Source organism: Pezoporus flaviventris, unplaced genomic scaffold (assembly GCF_033815535.1).
Source record: "Pezoporus flaviventris isolate CSIRO_AGI_PZ_B2104156 unplaced genomic scaffold, CSIRO_AGI_Pfla_v1 ptg000036l, whole genome shotgun sequence".
NCBI lineage: Eukaryota > Metazoa > Chordata > Aves > Psittaciformes > Psittacidae > Pezoporus > Pezoporus flaviventris.
In genome coordinates this window covers 28,740,907-28,762,196 of record NW_026892584.1, presented here as the reverse complement: position 1 = coordinate 28,762,196, position 21,290 = coordinate 28,740,907, and the positions used below count along the sequence as shown (strand labels likewise).

At 38.2% G+C, this 21,290-nt stretch overlaps 1 protein-coding gene across 30 annotated transcripts in view; it reads right to left on the bottom strand.

The window, feature by feature from the left end:
- NRXN3 (neurexin 3) overlaps positions 1-21,290 on the bottom strand; it is a 1,041,771-nt gene that overhangs the window by 114,663 nt on the left and 905,818 nt on the right. For all 30 annotated transcript variants that reach the window (XM_061463692.1, XM_061463704.1, XM_061463706.1 and 27 more), the window contains one exon: positions 3,189-3,278. In XM_061463692.1, coding sequence (XP_061319676.1) covers positions 3,189-3,278 — 90 coding nt within the window. The remainder of the gene's footprint in view (positions 1-3,188; positions 3,279-21,290) is intronic.

Sequence of the window (21,290 nt, the reverse complement as noted above, 5' to 3'; positions counted from 1 at the left end):
CTACTGCTACTTTAGTGTCATATGAGAGAAAAATATTTTAAGTTTTTGAGGTGTTTTTGAGGTGTTTTGCAAGTACTCTGAACAATTCAACCTCTCAGGCTTTTTGCTTGCTCTCTCATTGACTTCTTCATTTGGAAAACTGTATAACAATTAAAAATATCACAGAGAAATCTTAGTAAAAGTGTAAGTTTTCCATAACTCTAAGAGTGATTTTTTGGCTCATTTTGCAAATCCTAATTCATACTAACAGTTCTTGCTTCAAAAGTACAGTCACTTACATCAACAAGACTTCACATGTAAGTAAGAGAGATTTGAAGAATTAAGGACTTCCAGGATCAGTCCTTTCAATCAGATGCTTCTAGGTCTTTATTAGCTCATCCAATTGCAGAATTGGTAACATCTGTGACTTATCATAATTTAAGTATGACTACTTTATTGAACAATTTAGGACTAATACTTCTTTTTTTGTTTGTTTGTTTTACTCACATACATAATCTCAGTAAAGTTAAAACTGTTTCATGTTCTGCTTATTACCTGGGCTCCTCTTAAAAGTATTTTAAACCATTTTACAAAAATAAAAAAAATTACAAGAACCAAAATAAAAAAACAGCAATGATGCCACTTCAGAAAGATGATTTTTTTTCCCCAAGAATGAACTATTTCATTATTATAAATAGCGTAACAGTGGTACCAAAGGAAGACCCAATCTATGGAATTCAAAAATGTCAATCAAAAAGTGTTTCATTTTACCTTGCTCAAGCCAAGAACTCATATGGGCAAGAAAGCTGTTCTATATGCTGTCTCTTTGATGAATCTGTCTATTCCTTCATCCATCAGTTCATCCTGTTCCATTTTTATAGCAAGCTACCCTTTTACTCATCGTCTGTATAAAGTCTGCTGACAGAAGGTTTCCATGTTACATTAATTGTTGGACTGATGACCAGATGGATGAGCAGGCTGGTGAACAGCTAGGTAAATTACTCATTCTTATTATTTTTTAATTTGAGTGGTACCTAAGTTGCTCAAAATGTCTATCTACTTTGGAATGAATGTATAAAGTGATACTGTCTCAGCTGTTACACTACATGATGTCATTCCCTAGCACAAAGCGTGAAAACTGAATTTCCTTTTACTTTTGCAAAAAACATACCTCTACTCTTCGAGCCTAAAAACAAGTAATGCTTTGAGAATGTCTGAACACTCAAATATTGTCTTTTTTAGACCCTACTGCATGTGTGATTGTCTTTTAACAAAGCATCAATAACCACAAAAGGTAGACTTCAGTTCAAAAATTCAGGTTGGCTTACAAATGAAAGTGCCTTAGCATGCTCATAAGCTCAGACTTGAAAAAGCAATGACATAAACCAAAAGATTTGGTGGAAAAACAAAAAGGAAAAAAAACAACCAACCAACCCCATAACTGAAACAAAATACAAGAAAACAAAGGTGAGTTTCTCGAGCACATGAGCTGCATCAAAGAATTAGACATGCACCTGTTTTAACAAAGCTGAGGCAATCACTGTCTTTAGTGTTAAAGGGACTTTAGCAATTCAAACTCACCAAAATTATCCTCTTTTTAGTGTTAAGCTTTATTTATTTATTTTAGTTTGATGTTGTAAATTAACAAGGCAACCCACTGAGACTCAACAAGCATTTTCTGTATACCTTCATCCTAAAATTTACCTACAATTTAGCTGAATTAACTATTCCGTAAAACCTTGGTGGTAAAAAAAAATAAATATTTCAGTTACACAAATACTTTTGTCTTGCTTTCAGAAATATTTTAGCTATAGCTGCAAACCTGAAAAGTGGGCAACACTGTCAGCTCTCACAGAAGTCAATGGGAACTGAGTGTGCACAAGACTTTGCAGGATCAGAGACTTCATATAAATATACTTTGACTATACTTAGCCACATCCTTTGTGATCTAATTTGTCCTGGCTAAATCAATCTGTTAATTCAGCTGATGACAAGTTTGAAACAGAACATGAATTAGATTTTTCTAATTCTACAAAACATTGGTTTTCCCTCTTGGAAAATTTGTCAACAATCAAAATAAGCACAGAAAATGCAAGATCTGAGTTCAAAGGTCACCCCTTTTTATCAGCAGTACTTTCTTAAGAGGAAACAAGAGAAGACTGTTCTGCTTTTTCTAGACTTCAAGGCAAGGAGTTACAGGGAGGTTTTTTTGTTGTTTTTTTTTTAATACCAAAGTTATTATAGAGCAAGAAGATCTTTCTGGCTTAAGCACCATTGTATTTAGTTACCTTCGACAGCTGCTGGAATGGGCTCCACAGCCAAGAATTTTTTTTTCCCCTTACAAATTACTGATAAAAAAATATTACTGTTCTGACACAAGTCCCATTTTAACAGGTCAGGAGTGTATGCTGAACTCTCACTCAAACCAGCTGGACTTGTGCATGTTAACAAGTCTTTTTACTGATCTGAGGCTAATTATTCCAGGCAAACCCACAAAATTAAATAGCACTGCCTGAGATCAAATTAGGGAATAATTTGACCCATGATTTAAAACAAATATATCATGAGAGTTGAAACTGTACTCCAAACATAGCATAAAAGCGACAGAACAATCATCTTTCTCTGCCTCCCTCACTGTAGTTTAAATAAAAATATTAAAAAATGTTTTCTTTACAACATTTTTTAAAATCAATTAGTTATCTTAATACAATTAGGAAATACATAGCCATAGTGGCTAATCAGACTAAAAATTGAGAAAAAACAACAACCTTACAGGAAGTGGTTTAATGAGTAGGTTTGAATATGTTTAAGAAAACTTTGATAATAAAGATATAAATGTAGTTTAAAAACAAATAAAAATAGGAAAACCATGCAGTGGTTAAATTGCCATAATACATGTTTTGTTGCTCTTCACCCTGTTTTGGTGGTTTGGTGTTTTTTTTATTTTTTAGAAAATTTTTGCTTGTTTGTTTGTCATTACTATTATAGCAAGCTTAGAATTTTGTCCCTTTAACTGCATTTTAATAGCAATGTATTATAGCATGATTTATCAACATATGGCAGGTGGAAGCTGACACAAATTATAATGAAAATTAAAACAGTCATTTATGCAGCAGGCGATTATCATTTAAGAAACATTTATTTGCAAGCTTTAAAAATGAGGATTTAGAATCAAATGGGTTTAAAATGAAAGCTTTAATGACTATTACCTTTTTCCTGCAGCCACTCCTCTACGGGCCGGTTATATTTGAAGGGAATTTTCTGTTTTACCATTTGGAACCGTTCACTATCAGTGTTGCCTTTAAAGTTTAAAAAACAGCTTAAAAACAATCTGAAAAGTCAATGAAATAGTTAAAACATCCTAGATCTTTTGGGTTTTTAATGACCTTATTTAGCTATAAATACATAAGTTCACGTGTGTGTACATAAGTATTTGAAAAGAGAGAGATTTATCTTTAGTAAAGTGGAGAATAGTTATACATCCAATTGCCTGAGGTTCTGGAAGGTCGAAGAAGTTAAATTCTATGAAAAAGATATCTCAGCCTGTCTTCAGAATATTAGATTATCCAAATTGCTTAGAAGGTGTGTATAATTTGTCTGGGATATGACACCTTGAGTGAACTCAGTGCCATATGTTAAAACATTTTGATCAGACTATAGATGTGACTGCACAAGACATGGCACAGTTTGTTAGGCACACAAAACCACAATTAGTAGTATTTTGACCAACTTTCTCGCAGTAGTAAAAGACACGTATAAGGACTAGAAACCCAGTAAACAAAAAAAGGAAAGGAAGAAATAAGAAATCAATGCTGAAAGGATGTAACAGAAGTAGATTTAAAAAACCTAAGAGTAGGAAGATAGGAAAAAAAGGGAAGTAAAATTTAAAAGGAAGAAGAATGTTAAGGACACATGAAGGCTTGTGTCCAGTTACCAAAGATTTGGGCCTGTTGCCACAATAAAAAACAGATGCTTAGAAACTAACTTAAATGAAAGTTGAAATGATTACTCAAGATATAAATTCAGGCAAGTGCAGTTCTATTGTTTGTGTTGATGGATAACAGAATTATTCAATAAAGTGTGTTTTGGAGCAAAGCTCATATAACTTGCACAGTGCAGAAAAGAACAGGATTCACACAAACCCTTAGACCAGATTCCCTGGGTACTGAAAAATTTTACTGGTCAGATGCGTTGGGCTAAATTCCAGTAGAAAGGAGCAGCTCAGTTTGTAGTAAGAGTAAAGAAATGCCATCATTCTGCTTTCTCATTTTGATCAGCTACAGGCACTTTCTGACTCATTCTAGCTTTTGCTTCAAGTATTTTTTTTATAAAAAACTCTTCAGTCATAAGCATAAAAAGAGCGCAACTTTTACAAACTTCATTATAATATTGTAGAAAACTAGAGTAAGCCTCCAGCTTACTGAAGTTACGCTACCATAAGCAGAAGTTCAGTAGATGAGTAGCGCTCCAATATTTTGAATAATGGCAGACCAGGAGTCAGCAACGGGTTTCCACAATTAGCAGTATTACTCCTAAAAATCCCACATATAAATAACCTAGCACGGCTTCATTTTTATTTGACTTTCTGAAACAGATAATGGAATCTTTTTGTAATGTACAGATACATCAAGGAAAAAAAATATGACTAATAACTGGCAAGATGTTCTACCCGGTCAACTGCAGACACTTGGATGCTGCAAGCAATAAGACTGGTAAAGCTCATGTGTTTGATAATCCATACTGTGGATCCACACTGATGTACCAGTTTCTCTGTCCCACATCAGATGCCTGACATCTACAATTAGTTACTTGGATAAACTAGCAGGAAAAGATAAAATACTAGAGACAAACACGGTCAGTCATTTATCACACAATATTAAACAATGTACTGTAGTAGCTTGGAGTCAGTCACAGACATTTTGTTACCTCTAAGGATATTTTCTACTTTCATAATTCATATCAGCACCAACAAAAAGTACCAAGAGTCAGTTCTGTACTTCTATGAATACAGATTCTTAAATATAAAATTTGAATCATGTTCAGTGTGGGATCTGAAAAAAATAAAAAAACTAATAAAGAGCATCTGGGATAATATAAACATCAAAATTATATATATAAAAAAATCACCTAAAGCTAAAGAGACAGAAATATTCATAGAACATTGATTTTTTAAAAATCTATTTATAAATAACAAGCTGATGACTAATACAGGCTGAGGTCATGCGGGTCAGCTGTTTTCCCAGCTTCTCAACCTAAAGGACAGGTCCCTTTCCTGTAAGATCTCACACTGGTTTAAGCCTAGGGAAAGTTTACATTCACAGGAGAGGGAAGCAGACCTGCTAGTCTGGGGAGAAGAAAAACAAAAGTAATCAAGTCAAGCTCACTACAAATATAATTTTTTTTTTAAGATCAGTTAGCATTAGACCTTTCCTCAACACACTAAATACACACTCTCCTTCACCAAACCAGATAAATCTTGTAAATGTAATCATAAAAATTATATATCTCCATTAGGATATTTTTGGTCTCTTGCAGTGGGCCTATTTTGCTCTGTGTAAGAAAGGAGTGTAGGTCCTGAAAGACACTCAGGAGGTGTTTCCATTGGACTACTTAAGGACCTAAATTTCTCTAGGAACTCCTAAATTTTTCTGCAACCCAGACTGGTACACTTACAGTCTACTACTATATCTGTGTTGAGCGTGATTTTAGTAGAAACTGAGGTTATTCCCCACTTTATAGAGGATATTCTGAGTAAACACTTCTTGCAATGAGTGCATTGAAATCTTGATGTTGATGGGTAAGAACATGTTCTGTAACACCAAGGGAATTCTATAACATACTTTACTCGGAACAAGAAACTGCACTGGCTTCATTTGATATTACATAATCAACCTTTTACTGCTGGCAACAAGATCTTTTTCAGACTAAAGAATGACCCACAGTTCATAGAAATACAAGAGTCAGCCAATGGCTGGCATAGAATGCTTCTTCATCTGTGTGGAGTTCTGACTGTAAAAAGATAAAAATTAAGTGGATTGAAATTTCTCATAAGGAGGACATGTGAAAAGAACAGGCCAGCAAGACTAAGGTACAAAGGAAATGGGACAATAAAAGAAGACATGACAGGGAAAAATGGGTTTCTTATAATACAGTCCTAGACCTTCAAGAAATCCAGAAATGACAACTATTCCCCACCACATATTTAAAGACTTTTTTTTTTGTTTTAATTCAGTTTAATTTAATTTTATTAGTATTGTTATTATTAGGCAGATATATTCATCAAGGTTAAAATATGTATAAAAAAATCATACCTTTAAAGGCAATAAAAAAATGAAGGACATTAGAAAATTCAAAGAAGTTTAAACTGCAACATTAGTACCTGAACTATTCATTATTGTTCTGTTTTTGAATTTTATTTCAGACATTAGTAAGAATGATTTATAAAAACACGTGCATGAGAATGTATTCACTGATATGCCCACTCAATTACAACACTGAGTTAAAGAACAAGTTTTCCATTATTAAGCAATTGAATAGTCATTAAATACCAATAAAACCATACAATTATTAAATTAATATTGACTTTGAGTTGTGCTTTAAAAAAATAAACAGCATTTGATATGAGAGTTCAAAAGGAAACATCATGGTTTGCAATCTGAAGTAACAAAAAGTTCAGTATGAAGTAACCTCATCAGACCTCTGACAGCTGAGCCATGATGTGATTAAGGTGGATTTTTGTTCATCTTCATACAGAAATTTTCAGTAACAGTCCCTTTGTGACCTCAGTGCAATGCCTTTCTAGAGCTGAATGGTATACATGTTCAAACAACCCCTTCACACAATTAATCTAGATTCCCCCCCCCCCCATTTTTTTCTCTTTGACTTCAGCTCTGATTCAAGGCTGTACTTCAGAAAAAAATACATGGGATAAAGACAGACATTTAAATTTATTTTAGAAAATATGCTTAATCCAATAGTTCTTTTGCATTCAGAATCAGTGGGGGTCTGAAAGGTCTGCAGGATATAATGTGTTACAATAAAATTGTGTGGATAAGTTTTGCTACTTGTGATTTACTAAATATTTTTCCTCCCATAGGTTCTAGATGCTTAAATGACACAAGTACCAATAGTAACTGCTCATTTAAAACAACCTTCCTCCTTTTTCCTTCTTCTGTATAGTAAGTTCCTGTACATCAATACATGATCTCCTTCACGATTTAGCTTCTCTAACAAAGTGCACCTCTGAAATGCCTATTTTTTTCTCCCTTATCATGCAAAATTCTAAAGCACAGCCAAATCCAGCTCTGTGAAGACTTGAATAAAACAAGTCTTTTATTCCATTTAGTACTCATACATACAATTAAGAGAAATCCTGCTGCATCTCCTAAGTTTTCCAACAAGAATCCAGGCTCCTACTACCTGAAGGATTTTAATGGTAACATTTCAAGTCTTCTGGATCCCTGAATCTTGTTTAACCTGAATATTCAAAATATTTCAAACACCACAGACATTCCTGAGGACTAAATATTTTGGAGATGTATCTGGAAGAAGACCTCTACTTTTTTTTATCCCTCTTTCCCCCAACAGAACCTGGCACCTCAGTCATAAACATCAGAGTCTGATGGTTAAATAAGATTGGATGCCAGCCTTTGTTTTTTTTTATGGAGCCCTCTGTATCCCTGCTCCATGGTCTGTACAGATCAGTAGATCAGAATCACTTGTAGCTTCAGCTTCTGATAAACTTTCATTAAGATCAAGCTAAAATGGAAAAAAAATTAAAAGAATTTTCTTGTGCTATTCACAGGAAATGCTTTTGATACAGTGCAACAGTCCAGGGGGAGAAAGTTTAAATTTGCTCATTGGCAAAGCAGGATTTTTTTTCCATAACTGTTCAATTGAGATGATGTTTTGCTTTTCTGCTCATGGTTCCTTTAAGTAAACAAACAACCTTTATTGCATTAAGCTTCTTTCTAAACCAAAACGGATTTTTAAGCCAAAGAAAGTAAAAGAGCAACTGAAGCTCTGAAAAATGTTGTTTCTTGGCCTAGATACCAATCATGACAATTTACTGCCTCTTTGGTGTGAAAGAGAAAACCTGAAAGGTCCCATGAAATAGCAGTGGGCAGAAAGTAAGTACTTGCTTCCAGGTGGAATATTAATCCAACCTGATGTGTTGTCAAGTCTGTGAAGATGCTAAAAGGAAAACCATAAGAAAACAGTCATCTGTCTTAAATTAATGCCAAAAGCTATTTTATGATAAGACACTACAGCAGCATTCCCTTCATTGCTTATAAGTGTCTAAAAAGAATGAGGCATTTTATCTAATGAGCAATTATTAAATGAAAGGTGATATGGCGACACAATGATTTAGGAAACCATATTGATATCAGGTCTCAAGGTTTAAACTGATTCCACCTCTCTCTTAGTGAAGATAGAATTTCACTAGAAGGGGTAGTAAGCAGTTAGTATCTGATAGTTCAGTTCATACAGTGGCTTTTAATGCCAACTTCCTCTGAGTTTTTATGGATGCCCATCATCTCACTAAGATTTATATACACTCACATCAGTATCAGAGAGGGGCATGGTAGCCTGCTAGAGTCTGCAAAGTTTACTTTTGAGGACTAAATCCTGTACTAACATGAACGGACTCACTGCAATTCAACTCCAAAACTCTTTTAGGGCCGATTCTGTGTACTCCAGAAAAGGAGAATTGCATACATCACAGAGAAACTACCATTTTATCTAATATCCAGTATAGGGCACAAAAGTTTCAGGCGTGACTGGCACTCACTCAGACTCTTTAACCAATTCTGGTTTCAGGCAGCTGCTCTGAAAAACTTACAGTATACTGAACTGTCCCATTTTCACATTTCTTTAAGTGAATATTTTGTTTTAAATACTATGCAGTACAAACATATTTTTTTCCCATTTTGTATTCAGCTAGGAAAGTAAGACAAGCCTACTAGTAAAGTTTATATTTCGGACTAGAAACACCTTCTTCCACAAATCAGGAAGAAATAACAAGTCTGCAATCAGTTTTAGCATCCGTCCTGTGTATGTATAGTTGCTTATGTTGTTGCGTTACTGAATCATAGAATAGTGAGGGTTGGAAAGGACCTTAAGGTCATCTAGTTCTAAGCCCCCTGCCATGGGCAGGGACACTTCACACTAAACCATCTCACCCAAGGCTCTGTCCAGCCTGGCCTTGAACACTGCCAGGGATGGAGCATTCACAGCTTCCTTGGGCAACCAATTCCAATGCCTCACCACCCGAACAGTAAAGAACTTCCTCCTTATATCCAACCTAAATTTCCCCTGTTTAAGTTTTAACCTGTTACCCCTTGTCCTATCACTACAGTCCCTAATGAAGAGTCCCTCCCCAGCATCCTTGTAGGCCCCCTTCAGATACTGGAAGGCTGCTATGAGGTCTCCACGCAGCCTTCTCTTCTCCACGCTGAACAGCCCCAACTTTCTCAGCCTGTCTTCACACAGGAGGTGCTCCAGTCCCCTGATCATCCTCGTGGCCCTCCTCTGGACTTGTTCCAACAGTTCCATGTCCTTTTTATGTTGAGGACACCAGAACTGCGCACAATACTCCAGGTGAGGTCTCACAAGAGCAGAGCAGAGGGGCAGGATCACCTCCTTCGACCTGCTGGTCACGCTCCTTTTGATGCAGCCCAGGATACGGTTGGCTTTCGGGGCTGCGAGCGCACACTGAAGCTGGCTCATGTTCATTTTCTCATTGACCAACACCCCCAAGTCCTTCTCCCCAGGGCTGCTCTGAATCTCTTCTCTGCCCAACCTGTAGCTGTGCCTGGGATTGCTCTGACCCAGGTGTAGGACCTTGCAATTGTCATGGTTAAACTTCATGGGGTTGACATCAGCCCACCTCACAAGCATGTCGAGGGCCCTGTGGATGGCATTCCTTCCCTCCAGGGTATCAACCGAACCACACAGCTTGGTGTCATTGGCAAACTTGCTGAGGGCGCACTCAATCCCACTGTCCATGTCAGCGACAAAGGTGTTGAACAAGACCGGTCCCAACACCGATCCCTGAGGGACACCACTCGTTACTGGTCTCCAGCTGGACATTGAGCCATTGACCACAACTCTGTGTGCAGTCATCCAGCTGCTTATTGTGGTTTATGTTATGTAACACAGAGACCGTTTGAATTAAAATCAAAACATGTAAAAAACCTCAACTTGCAGTGGCTTTTACAAAGCACCTGAAGAAAGTTCAAACCTGAAACCACAAACGTGGCTTATACAGAAATGAAACAAGATGGCCATGCAACTAAACAAAATAATTGCAAGGCAGGTGATCTGGAATCTAACTACAACAAACTGTCCCTCTACAAATTCTTGCAAAGCTTCAGTTTCGCTTTGTGTAACAAGGGGTGCTATGGAAGATTAATTAAAATCTGGGGGGTTATTTCACTTAAGGGCACTGAAGAATAGCCAAATCTTGGCATTGCTTGTCTTTGCTTTAGCTCTTGGATATTACAATTTTTCTGTCTACTTTTTCTGTTCAATAAAGTTGTGCCTTTTACTATTGGATTCTCATTTTATTTCTTGTCCTCATTTTCCCCTTAGTCCTGAGTGCCCTTTATCTTCAATTCCCTCTGACCACACTGTTTGCTGGGAGCCACACCTTTCCTTCTGTTCATCTCACTGTGAACTGGAGTTAAAAGCTACCTTCACACTGCAGCTTCCTTCAGCTCACTGCCCTCATGGCAAAAAGCAATGAGGACTTGGTAACATAAGTACTAAAAATAGCAGAGAGAATTATCAAGCAAGACTAGAACAGAAAAAATTACTCAGGCAACTGGAGTTGTTTCTAAGGTTCTACTGCCTCAACCAAAATCCTTACACTGCTGCCACTCTCTATTTTATTTTTTTTTGCCTATAAAACATAGAGGCCTAATTCAAAGAAAAGCAGCATTCAGGCCAAAATCATTTGGGAAATTCAGAGGTAAACTAGGATATTAAAGTTTAAATGTCTGCCCAGAAGGTACAGCTAATGTGTGCCACTGAGACATTAATAAGACCAAGGAAGACTATGAGAAGTCATCTAATTCACCCCTCTGCCCCAGGACAAGATCAGTAACTTTTCAGCGTCCCTAATATTAATCTTTCAGTTCTGTTTTAGATGACTGAGAAAATGAGTCACTTGCCCTTCATAATCTAACACAGAAGCACAACAGGAGCAAAACTAAAAGAAAACTCAGACTAGCAAAGGTGGAAGAAGGTTAATCAAAGTTTTTCAAGCGTGTAGAAGAAAAAAAAAAGGCTTTCGAAAAATGTAATCCAGGTTTTATTTTATATGAGCAGATTATACTGAATCAGTTCAGCCATATAGAAGCTGAGGCCATGGGCATGTGATAAAAGCAGCTTGCTTTAGATCTCTTGATTTATGTTGGAAAAGTGAATTGGTGTATGGTATAAAGAAAGAAGTTATTAGTTCAACCTTTTCACTGATATGAAATTATTTGGGTGTCCACATTACCATGTCTTTGAGATGTTTTGTAAGTAATGTGTTTTTTTCACTGGCCAAGTCCAAATTAAGGCCTGTATCAGGCAGCCAAGGCTAAAGTGACTATTAAAGAATAACTGAAACTACATATTGATCTTTCCATTTTAAACAAGAACAAATTTAATTTTTCAGGAAGAGATAAAAAACAGTTCAGAATAAAATCCACTGCTACTGTTCCCACATCCCACTTTTTGGTTCCTTTGGGAAAGGTTAGGTTCTGATTTATACAGCCCAATGGGAACAAGCAGCAATAACCAAATGCCCAAAGCACTTTATTTGTATTGACACTTTAAATTCTATTAACTCCTATTTATCTAGGGGTTGCTTATCTGTTTTGTGGATTATGCAAAGTCAGGGCACAGAAACACTGGATCTAGCTTACCTGTGCTGGGTTAGGCATTGGAGCTACATCAGTGCAGCTATTTTGCCTCCAAGACCAATGTGAAACTGAAAACAGAAAAAATGCCTTTGCAGGGTCTGAGGTTAGACACCTTGTAGCCTTACACCTTGTTTCATAAAGAGTCAGCAGCTCACTGTCACACCCCTGCAAACAAGAGCACTCACCTTGACAGTAGCCTAGGTCTGGCACAGCCAGCATGGAGGCAGGGCGGGGAAGAGCACCGATTCTTGCAGAAACACTTGGGGCCCAGTGAACTGTGCTCCCCCTTCAAGACCTTCTGTATGTTTACTAGACATTACATCAAAACCAAGACTCCTTGTTGGGAGGTGTTGGGAGGCACTCAGGTATCTATGCAGGAATAGGCTCGCTTGCAGCTGGATTTGCAGTCTTGCTGCTGGCAGTGGTGGAACTGGGTGGGCTGGTCCACCAGAAAACTTTCAGATGTTTATGGATCTCATCTCCCTTGTGCACATATTATCAGGGAGATGATATGGAGAGCTGAATACACTCAAATAGTGAAAGCATGTACAGTCCTTTCCAGTGAATACAGTGCTGAGTTATAGGGAGGCTGCTCAGCCAGTAACATTAATGAGAGTAATGCCTGTCAAGCATTTAGTCAAATGTCACCAGTGACATTGGAAAGCCGACCAGTCAGAAATAACAGAAATGCAAAAACCCTAAGGAAAGGGGCAAGTTCTCTAGGGTGGGTGCTAAGAAATAACTAAAAGCAAATAAGAAACTGATGAAAGAATCACGATTATATATTAGGCAGTGCTACAGTCTCCTCAGGGAAATTCTGGAACTATTTAAAATTTTACTTGATAAAGTGGGGGGGGGGGACATCAGCTGATTATGAAATGGAATAAATGAGACCGAACAGGCCTTTCCCATCTCTTAATTGCTACAAATCTGTGATGTTTGCCTCCTCTTCAAATCATTTCTATTTGCATGAGTTTAGAAAAAGAGAATTCCAGGATGCTGTAGTGACCCAGTAAGCCTTCTCAAAGACATGTGCCATTCACAGAGCAAAGCCATGAACTAAAGGCACAGAAAACATCCATACAGTGAAAAAAAACATTACTCAATAACACTACATGAGAAGATAGACTCATAGTTTCTGTAGTTATATTTTTCCTACTCCAACATTTTAAATAAACTTATTTCTTGGAAGTGACCTGAGTTTTGGAAAATGCTATGGAAATGCTAAATAGTGAAGTGGTAAAATATCACTCAGTCTGCACATGGCACACTGTTAGAGTGGATCTCATTGATGGTGAATTTCTGGAGCTTAGGAAAAAAATACAAAAAAAAATTTACAAGTCCAGCACTGGAGTTTTGGGTCTCCATGGTGCTCTGGGTACACAGTAAACAGCAAAGATGCAAGTTCACTGACCCAGAAATGTTTTCTTATTCAGCAAATTGTATAATATTTTCTATTTAAGTCCCTTCAGATAATGTAAATTGGGGCTTTACTCCCACTTTACTGATTCAGAAACTGAGCCCGAGAGTGGTAAAAACATTGCTCAAGACCATGGGGAATGGCATATATAAAGACAGGGCTGGGAATTAGAATCTTCTGGCTTTCAGTTTGACGACTGGCTGCTTTAATTTCTGACCTTCCTTTCACACAATTGCTCTGTTTCAGTCCACAGCACTGGATTTCAGTGACTGTGCTTTTCAGTGCCATTTATTGAGCAGGGACAAGGCTGATGCAGACACAGGAGCCCCTTCTGTCTCACTGCATGACAGCTGTGTTAACCTGGGATTACAGCTGGCACTGTTCTTTCTGCAGGCAATGAGATCAGAAAAGCACAAAGTCATCGTTCAAGTGTTTGAACCCTCAGGCCAGATGTTTGTTAGCTCACTCTTACTCTTTGTGTGCATGTAGAGAGCAGAGGGGTGAGACAAGGGGAGGAAGAGTACGAGATGGACAAAGGGAGAGCCAGAAAGGGAGAGAAGAAAGAGAATATAACAGCTCCATTTGACCAGGAAAACTGAAACAGGACTAACCCAGGAGAGAAACATAACTATATTAATACTTGGGAGTTCACTGCACTGTGCTGTTTAGCAGGAGTTTTACTTTTCAGAAATCTCATTTGGACTGATTCTCCATCTGAGAAATATTTTCATATCTTTCTCTGCACTACATTATATAGCTACATTTTGTGTATCATCACATGACTGAACCAATAGTGATTCATCTTACTTCAGCAAAGGAGAAATTTATCAGAGATTTTTGGTGATACTGCTTATACTCGGTACCTGGACATTCATGCAATCACGGACCAGTGGACAAGACCAGATAAAAACAGATCATAACATTTCAGGATTCAGACAGTTAGGGTAAGCATGCTTATGTGAGCAGATGTATACTTTAGCCTAGAAAACGTTAGCAAGACTAAGCTATTAGGATATACCTACGTCAATATGTAATTATTATTCATGGAAAATGGCATAGTTATGATTTTATCAAGAAGTATGCTGGAAGTCAAAGAGACAAAAGATAAAAACCCATGGCTTGTATCCTATGTGTATACACCTGTTTTGCACTGAAGTATCTCTAGGACAGGGATTCAAAGGCCTGTAGAGAGCATAAGAACACAATCCCAGTATTTAGGGAACCTCCCCAGCACAGGGTTCTTATATTATAAACAAGAAGGGTGAGAATAACCCTTCTTGTTAGAATAATAAGGGTAGAAAGGTGATCAGTGCCATATGGATACTACGTCTTGGCATACTTTAAATCATCATTCTGACATACAGCATGCTCAGGATTGGGGAATTGTAAAACTCATCTCTTCATGAGTTATACTACATGCCATAATACTCCTGTCAAAAGTTAATATAACTTTTCCTAAGTATTCATTCTGTGTTGAAAGAATTCCGCTTACAAAGAATCCTAGTCCATAGGACAAAGATAAGAGGAAGGTGCTGATACTGAGAATCAAGATCAGCAATGGAAAAAAGTAAGAGAAATGAAAAAAAAAAAATATAGATGTCACAAAACTACCTACATTTGTTTTGGTTTGGTTTAAATTTGGCTGAGCAATGTGTTAACAATACAGCAGAGTAATTTCTATCAAATTCCAGCTAGAGAGGAACTGGGAGTATTTCCACGTGGTCATGTCTCCCTGAATAAATGAATGAGAAGTAAAAAGAAAGCATTTGCTTTCCAACAGAGTAATACAAATGTAATGACTGTAGATATGATAAAAATATGTAAAGCTTATACAACCTCATATTTCAGGTCACAAACTAAGTATAATAGTAGGATGATAAGGACATCTTTTGTGGCACATTTTTGTTATTGCCATAGTGGGTTACTGTAATTCTCCAAAGCATAAGACACTTGGCCGTTCTCCAGCTCAAGAAGCCTATTAGAGGAAAAACAGCCTCTGAGAGGACAGAACAGAAACCATCTGAATTGCAGGACCATCAGACAGAAGTGTCATTTTGACCATTAAAGCAAATTTTCTTCTGATGTATTTGGTATTTGCCTGTAGATTTGACATACTGGACATCTAGTCTGATTCAGGAAGATGCAATAATGATGCTACAATAATTCAAATAACAGAATGCAGCAATTTAATGCATACCTGTTATGTCGGAGAGCATTGAAAAAAATCTTTTCCTGAAATTGTCAGTACTTTCTGATAGTATTTGCTTTATCCTGGCTAGAAACAAGATAAAGTATTTTGGCTAAACTAAAACTAGTATTGCCTCTGTGGTATATATTTGCATGTTAGAAACTTTTATGTGACTATTATGTAGCAGTAATTGAGACTGCTATGTAAGTAATAGGGACAGCTTCTTATTCCTCCTCCCCTCTTTCCCACAGCTCAAGGACTATCTGTGGGATCCTAAGTGGGAATTAGACAGTTATGGCTACTTGCATGAAGATACTATTCTCTGTATCTCTCCTTAGGTAAACTCCTTTCAGTCCTATTGCTGTTAAATAATACCTGGGTCAGAGCAATCCCAGGCACAGCTACAGGTTGGGCAGAGAAGAGATTCAGAGCAGCCCTGTGGAGAAGGACTTGAGGGTGTTGGTCGATGAGAAACTTAACGTGAGCCAGCTTCAGTGTGCGCTCGCAGCCCCAAAAGCCAACCGTATCCTGGGCTGCATCAAAAGGAGCGTGACCAGCAGGTCGAAGGAGGTGATCCTGCCCCTCTACTCTGCTTTAGTGAGACCTCACTTGGAGTATTGTGTGCAGTTCTGGTGTCCTCAACATAAAAAGGACATGGAACTGTTGGAACAAGTCCAGAGAAGGGCCATGAGGATGATCAGGGGACTGGAGCACCTCCTGTGTGAAGATAGGCTGAGAAAGTTGGGGCTGTTCAGCGTGGAGAAGAGAAGGCTGCGTGGAGACCTCATAGCAGCCTTCCAGTATCTGAAGGGGGGCTATAAGGATGCTGGGGAGGGACTCTTCATTAGTGATAGGAGAAGGGGTAATGGTTTCAGACTGAAACAGGGGAAGTTTAGATTGGATATAAGGAGGAAGTTCTTTACTGTTCGGGTGGTGAGGCACAGGAAAAGGTTGCCCAGGGAAGTTGTGAACGCTGCATCCCTGGCAGTGTTCAAAGCCAGGTTGGACAGAGCTTTGGGTGACATAGTTTAGTGTGAGGTGTCCCTGCCCATGGCAGGGGGCTTAGAACTAGATGACCTTAAGGTCCTTTCCAACCCTAACTATTCTATGATTCTGTGATTCTAATAGTGTACTGTTTGTTCTGCCTGGTTACCTTAAATATCTTCATTAAAAACCCATGCATTTTCCTGTTTCTTACTGCCAAGCTGACAAAACTGCCAGTGCTTGATAGACCACTACTGACATGGGCTTGAGGTATTTGGTGAAGGTGAGACTGCAACTCATGCAGACTGTTTAAATGAAGTGTGCCATAAGAGCCTGGATTGAATTCATTTTTTTGAAATGAAACTTCAAGAGGAAGGATGTGTATTGGGAGTCACAATATGGCCACTTCTTTTTTTCTGTCTGTCTTTCCTCTCCTCTCTCCTCAAAGACAAAATTTGGAAGACAGACAAGACCTACAGAATTTCCATGCAACTGTTTGGGGATAGCAAAAAAGTAGAAAGGAACCACAGCATCATACATCCTATGGGAAAGCAAAAGACTAAGTAGATAGAATTCAAACCATGAGCATAGTGACAACATTTACATAACTTTTTATCATGTCGGATCATCGGCCCATCATCCAATATGGATGCACATGCATTAAGATGGGTGTTTTAGTACAGATTCCAAAGTGTGTTTGCCTGTTAGTGACTTAATGTGTGTAGGTTTGTATCTCAGTGGATACAGAGGGTGAAAATTGAGTGTTCATATCATGTAGCCATATTTATCTGTTTTCCAACCTTATAAATATATTATAGATGTTATGGCCCTGCAGTGACAAGCTACAATCAACTCTTGATTTCATCAACTTGTCATGCTTTAATCATCCCTCTTGGCAGATCTTTCAGCATATGTCACAGTACTTCCTTCAAAATGTGCTTCTCCAATGCTGTTTTATTAACCCTCACTTTTTATATGTTTTAGGCTCATTATGAAATGCAGTAAATCTGTCAAAGACACTTTACATGCCATCTCCAATTCATGGTGATAGAAAACATCTGAGAGCTCATTTAAGTCCCACAAAATGAGTACAATATGAAAAATCAAAACCCACAAACAAAGGAATGACAACAACCCTGGGGATCACATTCAGCCCACAGGGCTAATCAAAATTTAGTGTTCTTGTTCCTAAATCATTACCAAATCACAAAGGCATTTGGATAGGAAAATATTAAGACCACAGTGGGATTTGACAGTACCACAAAGAAATTCTTTTAGTTTTCACATCAACAGGGATTATTAATGGATTAATAATACCTAAATTATTAATTTAGGTAGTCAAGCACAAGATCCACAGGCTTTTTCACTGAGGCAACTGGATTCAGCCAAGCTTCTTACTATTACCTTGGTATCAGAAGTGAGGAGGAGATTGGAATAGCCTTGAGTCTGAAGGAGGTAAGGGATTGTTAAAGGGGCACAAGAAGGTAGAAATCAAATTTGGGTCATAAGTGTGGGGTGAGTGGAAAGAAAAGGGAATGAGGAGATGCCAAAACCACTCTCAAAGAGACAGGGAATTTTGGGCTGGAGAAGCCAGGCTTTGCAAATCACAAAGGAACAGTTATTTCCTCTAAAGAGACTCAGATACCAAACATTTGGAAATCACTGAAGTGAATTCTGAATCACTGAAGTGATGAGCAAGGGTAAGTACAAACTTAGAAAGGAAGAACTTGTTGCAATGACTCAGACATTCCAGTTAGTTCTGCTTTTGAGTTTTCCCGCTAATGTCCCAATCAGCATTAGACTCTGTATTACAAAGGTCATGAGAACTCATAATCACTACATTGCATATTATTTACAATATCAGAGCTCATGTCAGCTGAAGAAAGGATATATAGTCTTTTCTTAAATCCTCCAGTGATGCTATTAGGTCATCCAAACTTATTTTCTCCCTGGCTAATGCAGTATAAATTAAATAAAGCGAAGTTGGGAGAGGTAATATCCCATTAGGCCATTTGATAACTGTTAAAAAATACAGACAAGCTTTCAGAAATGCAAAAGGTTTAAAAAAAATACAGAGGGAGAAAATTAAAATGTCAGTGTTTAAAAAAAAAAAAAATCAATTTACGTATCAAGAAATTAGGCTACTTTCTTCAACTTTATTGGACTGACTCATAAAGACTATCTCTCTTCAGTAATCCTGCCTTGGTTATAATTAAAGTTTACTACATGTATAACACTATTCTTCTGTAATTAAGGTACTCTATTTCCTAGAAGATTTGTGTTAACTCTGTTTCACAAACAGAAGGGTTAAATTACCCTTATTCATATGGTCAGCATGTAGGAAAACACAGAGCACAGAATATCTGGCTCAGTCCACTCCTTTACACTTGGGAAATCTACTGTCACCCCATACTCAGCATAAAGCCAGCAAGATGAACCCAAGCCATCATGCACAAAGAATCTGGATGCAACCTTGTGAGACCTGCTGTTTTAAAAAGACAAGATGGAGACTAATATATAAAAATCAGCAGTCACGTCTGGGAGCTGTTTCCTACAGCTCCCCTTTATGTTTTACATCAAAAAAATCTCTACTAAATTTTGCCTTTAATGACTACAAGAACCTCTGCATTATCTGAGGAAATTCCTCATCATAACAAGCTCTTGTGTGTTTTATGTAATTCCTTCACAAGTAACCTTGAGCCTTGTGTATGTCCTCTTAATATCTCAGGAGAGGATCTCACTTTTTCCTCTTCTCTTCCTCTCCTGCCTGCCTCACCCCCACACCCCCCACCCTCCCCAGTTATCTCTTACTGTCTTCTGGGTGGTTATATTTAATCGCAGGATTAGGCAGAAGCCTGCAGTTTGCCTTGAACAGTTTATCAGCTTCCAAAAGACCTTTACAGGGAGAGAAAAACTCCAGTTTTGATAGCAGTAATTGTATTTAGCTTGTAAGATACAAGGATATTTATCTCATGGCTGGGAAATCACAGAGGGAGAGAAGGAAAATGTTGCTGATAAAAACTAAATAAAACCAAAAGAATGAAGAAAAGAAATGTCCCTCCAGTAGAGGGATATGGTGGGAAATGGACTTTATTGAACAAAAATATTATGCCACTTGTGGAAGGAGATTGAAAGTATCAAGGGAAAGGTGAGGAATGGCTTGAGTAGAACAAGAAATGACCTGTTTCAAAGCAGACTGGGAACTCTAGTTCAGTAGCCGCAAATGTGTAAAATTCAGGGAATTTGATTTGTAGAGATGGGTATAACCATTTTTAGAGATACCGACAGGTGAGACATGTTAAATGCTGACAGACGTGAAGTCTGTTGACCACCTCTCTAGGAACCTTGTTCCAATGTTTGACCACCCTCTCAATAAAGAAATGCTTCCTAATGCCCACTCTGAACCTCCCTTGATGCAGTTTTGAACCATTCCCAGATGTCCTATCACTGGATACCAGGGAGAAGAGATCACCTCCTTCCAGTTATCCTCCTTAGGAAGCTGTAGACAGTAATGAGATTGCCTCTCAGCCTCCATTTCTCCAAACTAGACAACCCCAGAGTCACCAGCCACTCCCCATAGGACATGCCTTCCAGCCCTGTTGCCCTCTTCTGGACACATTCAAGGACCTTCACATCCTGAAATTGTGGGGCCCTGAACTGCACACAGTACTTGAGGCTTGGCCACAGCAACACTGAATACATCAGGGTAATCACCTCTTTTGACTGGTTATGTTGTGCTTGATGCATCCAAGGATATGGTTTGCCCTTTTGGCTCCCAGGGCACACTGCTGACTCCTGCTGAGCCTGCTGCTGACCAGCACACCCAGATCCTTAATGTAGGGCTGATCTCCAGCCACTCTTCTCCCAGTTTATATTTGTTCCAAGTGTGACTGCCCTACCTGTAGGATTCAGCATTTCGACTTGTTCAGTTTCATGCCATTAATGATTATCTAATGCTCCAATCTATTTAGATGCCTCTGCCAGGCCTTTTATGCTTCAAGAGAGTCAACAGCACTTCGAGTTTGGTATCATCATTCAATTCCTGCATCCATATCATTGACAAATATGTTGAACAGAATTGGCTCTAGAACTGAAGTCTGAGGAACAGCCAGATGTATCCCCATTCACCACAACCCTTCAGCCAGTTCTTCACCCAGCACACTGCACACCCACTCATCTCACAACTTGTCCAGAAGGATGCTGTGAGGGACAGTATCAAAAGCTTTACTAAATCCAGAAAAATTATACCCACCACCTTCCCTTCACGTCCTAGCTGGACAACCTTATCATAGAAGGATATCAAAGTAGTTAAACAGGACTTTCCCTTTGTGAACCCATGTTGACTGTGCATGATGTTTGCATTATTCTTTAAATACCTTTCAATAACATCCGGTATAGTACACTCCACAACTTTTCCAGGAATTGAGGTTAGAATAACCTAGGTCTGTATTTCCAAAGCTCTTTCCTCACACCATTTTTAAAAATGGAACAATATTGGCTAGTTTCCAGTCAGCAGGGACCTCTTCAGAGTCCCAAGACCTTTGGCAGATGATTGAGAGAGGTCCTACCATAACATCCGCTAGCTTCTTCACTACTCCTTTGCAAGCAAGTAGGAACTCAGCCAGTTTCTTCCTTGTCTTACATAACACGCCTGGTACTAACCAGGCAATTTCGGATCTTTCCACCAAGTAAATGAAAATTATATCGTAAGAAGAGAGACTTCATGTCTTTCACATTTTAGATAGATAGGACAACCTAGACCACCTATACTTCTGGAAAATGTTTTACTTCAGGCAACAGCAGGTGA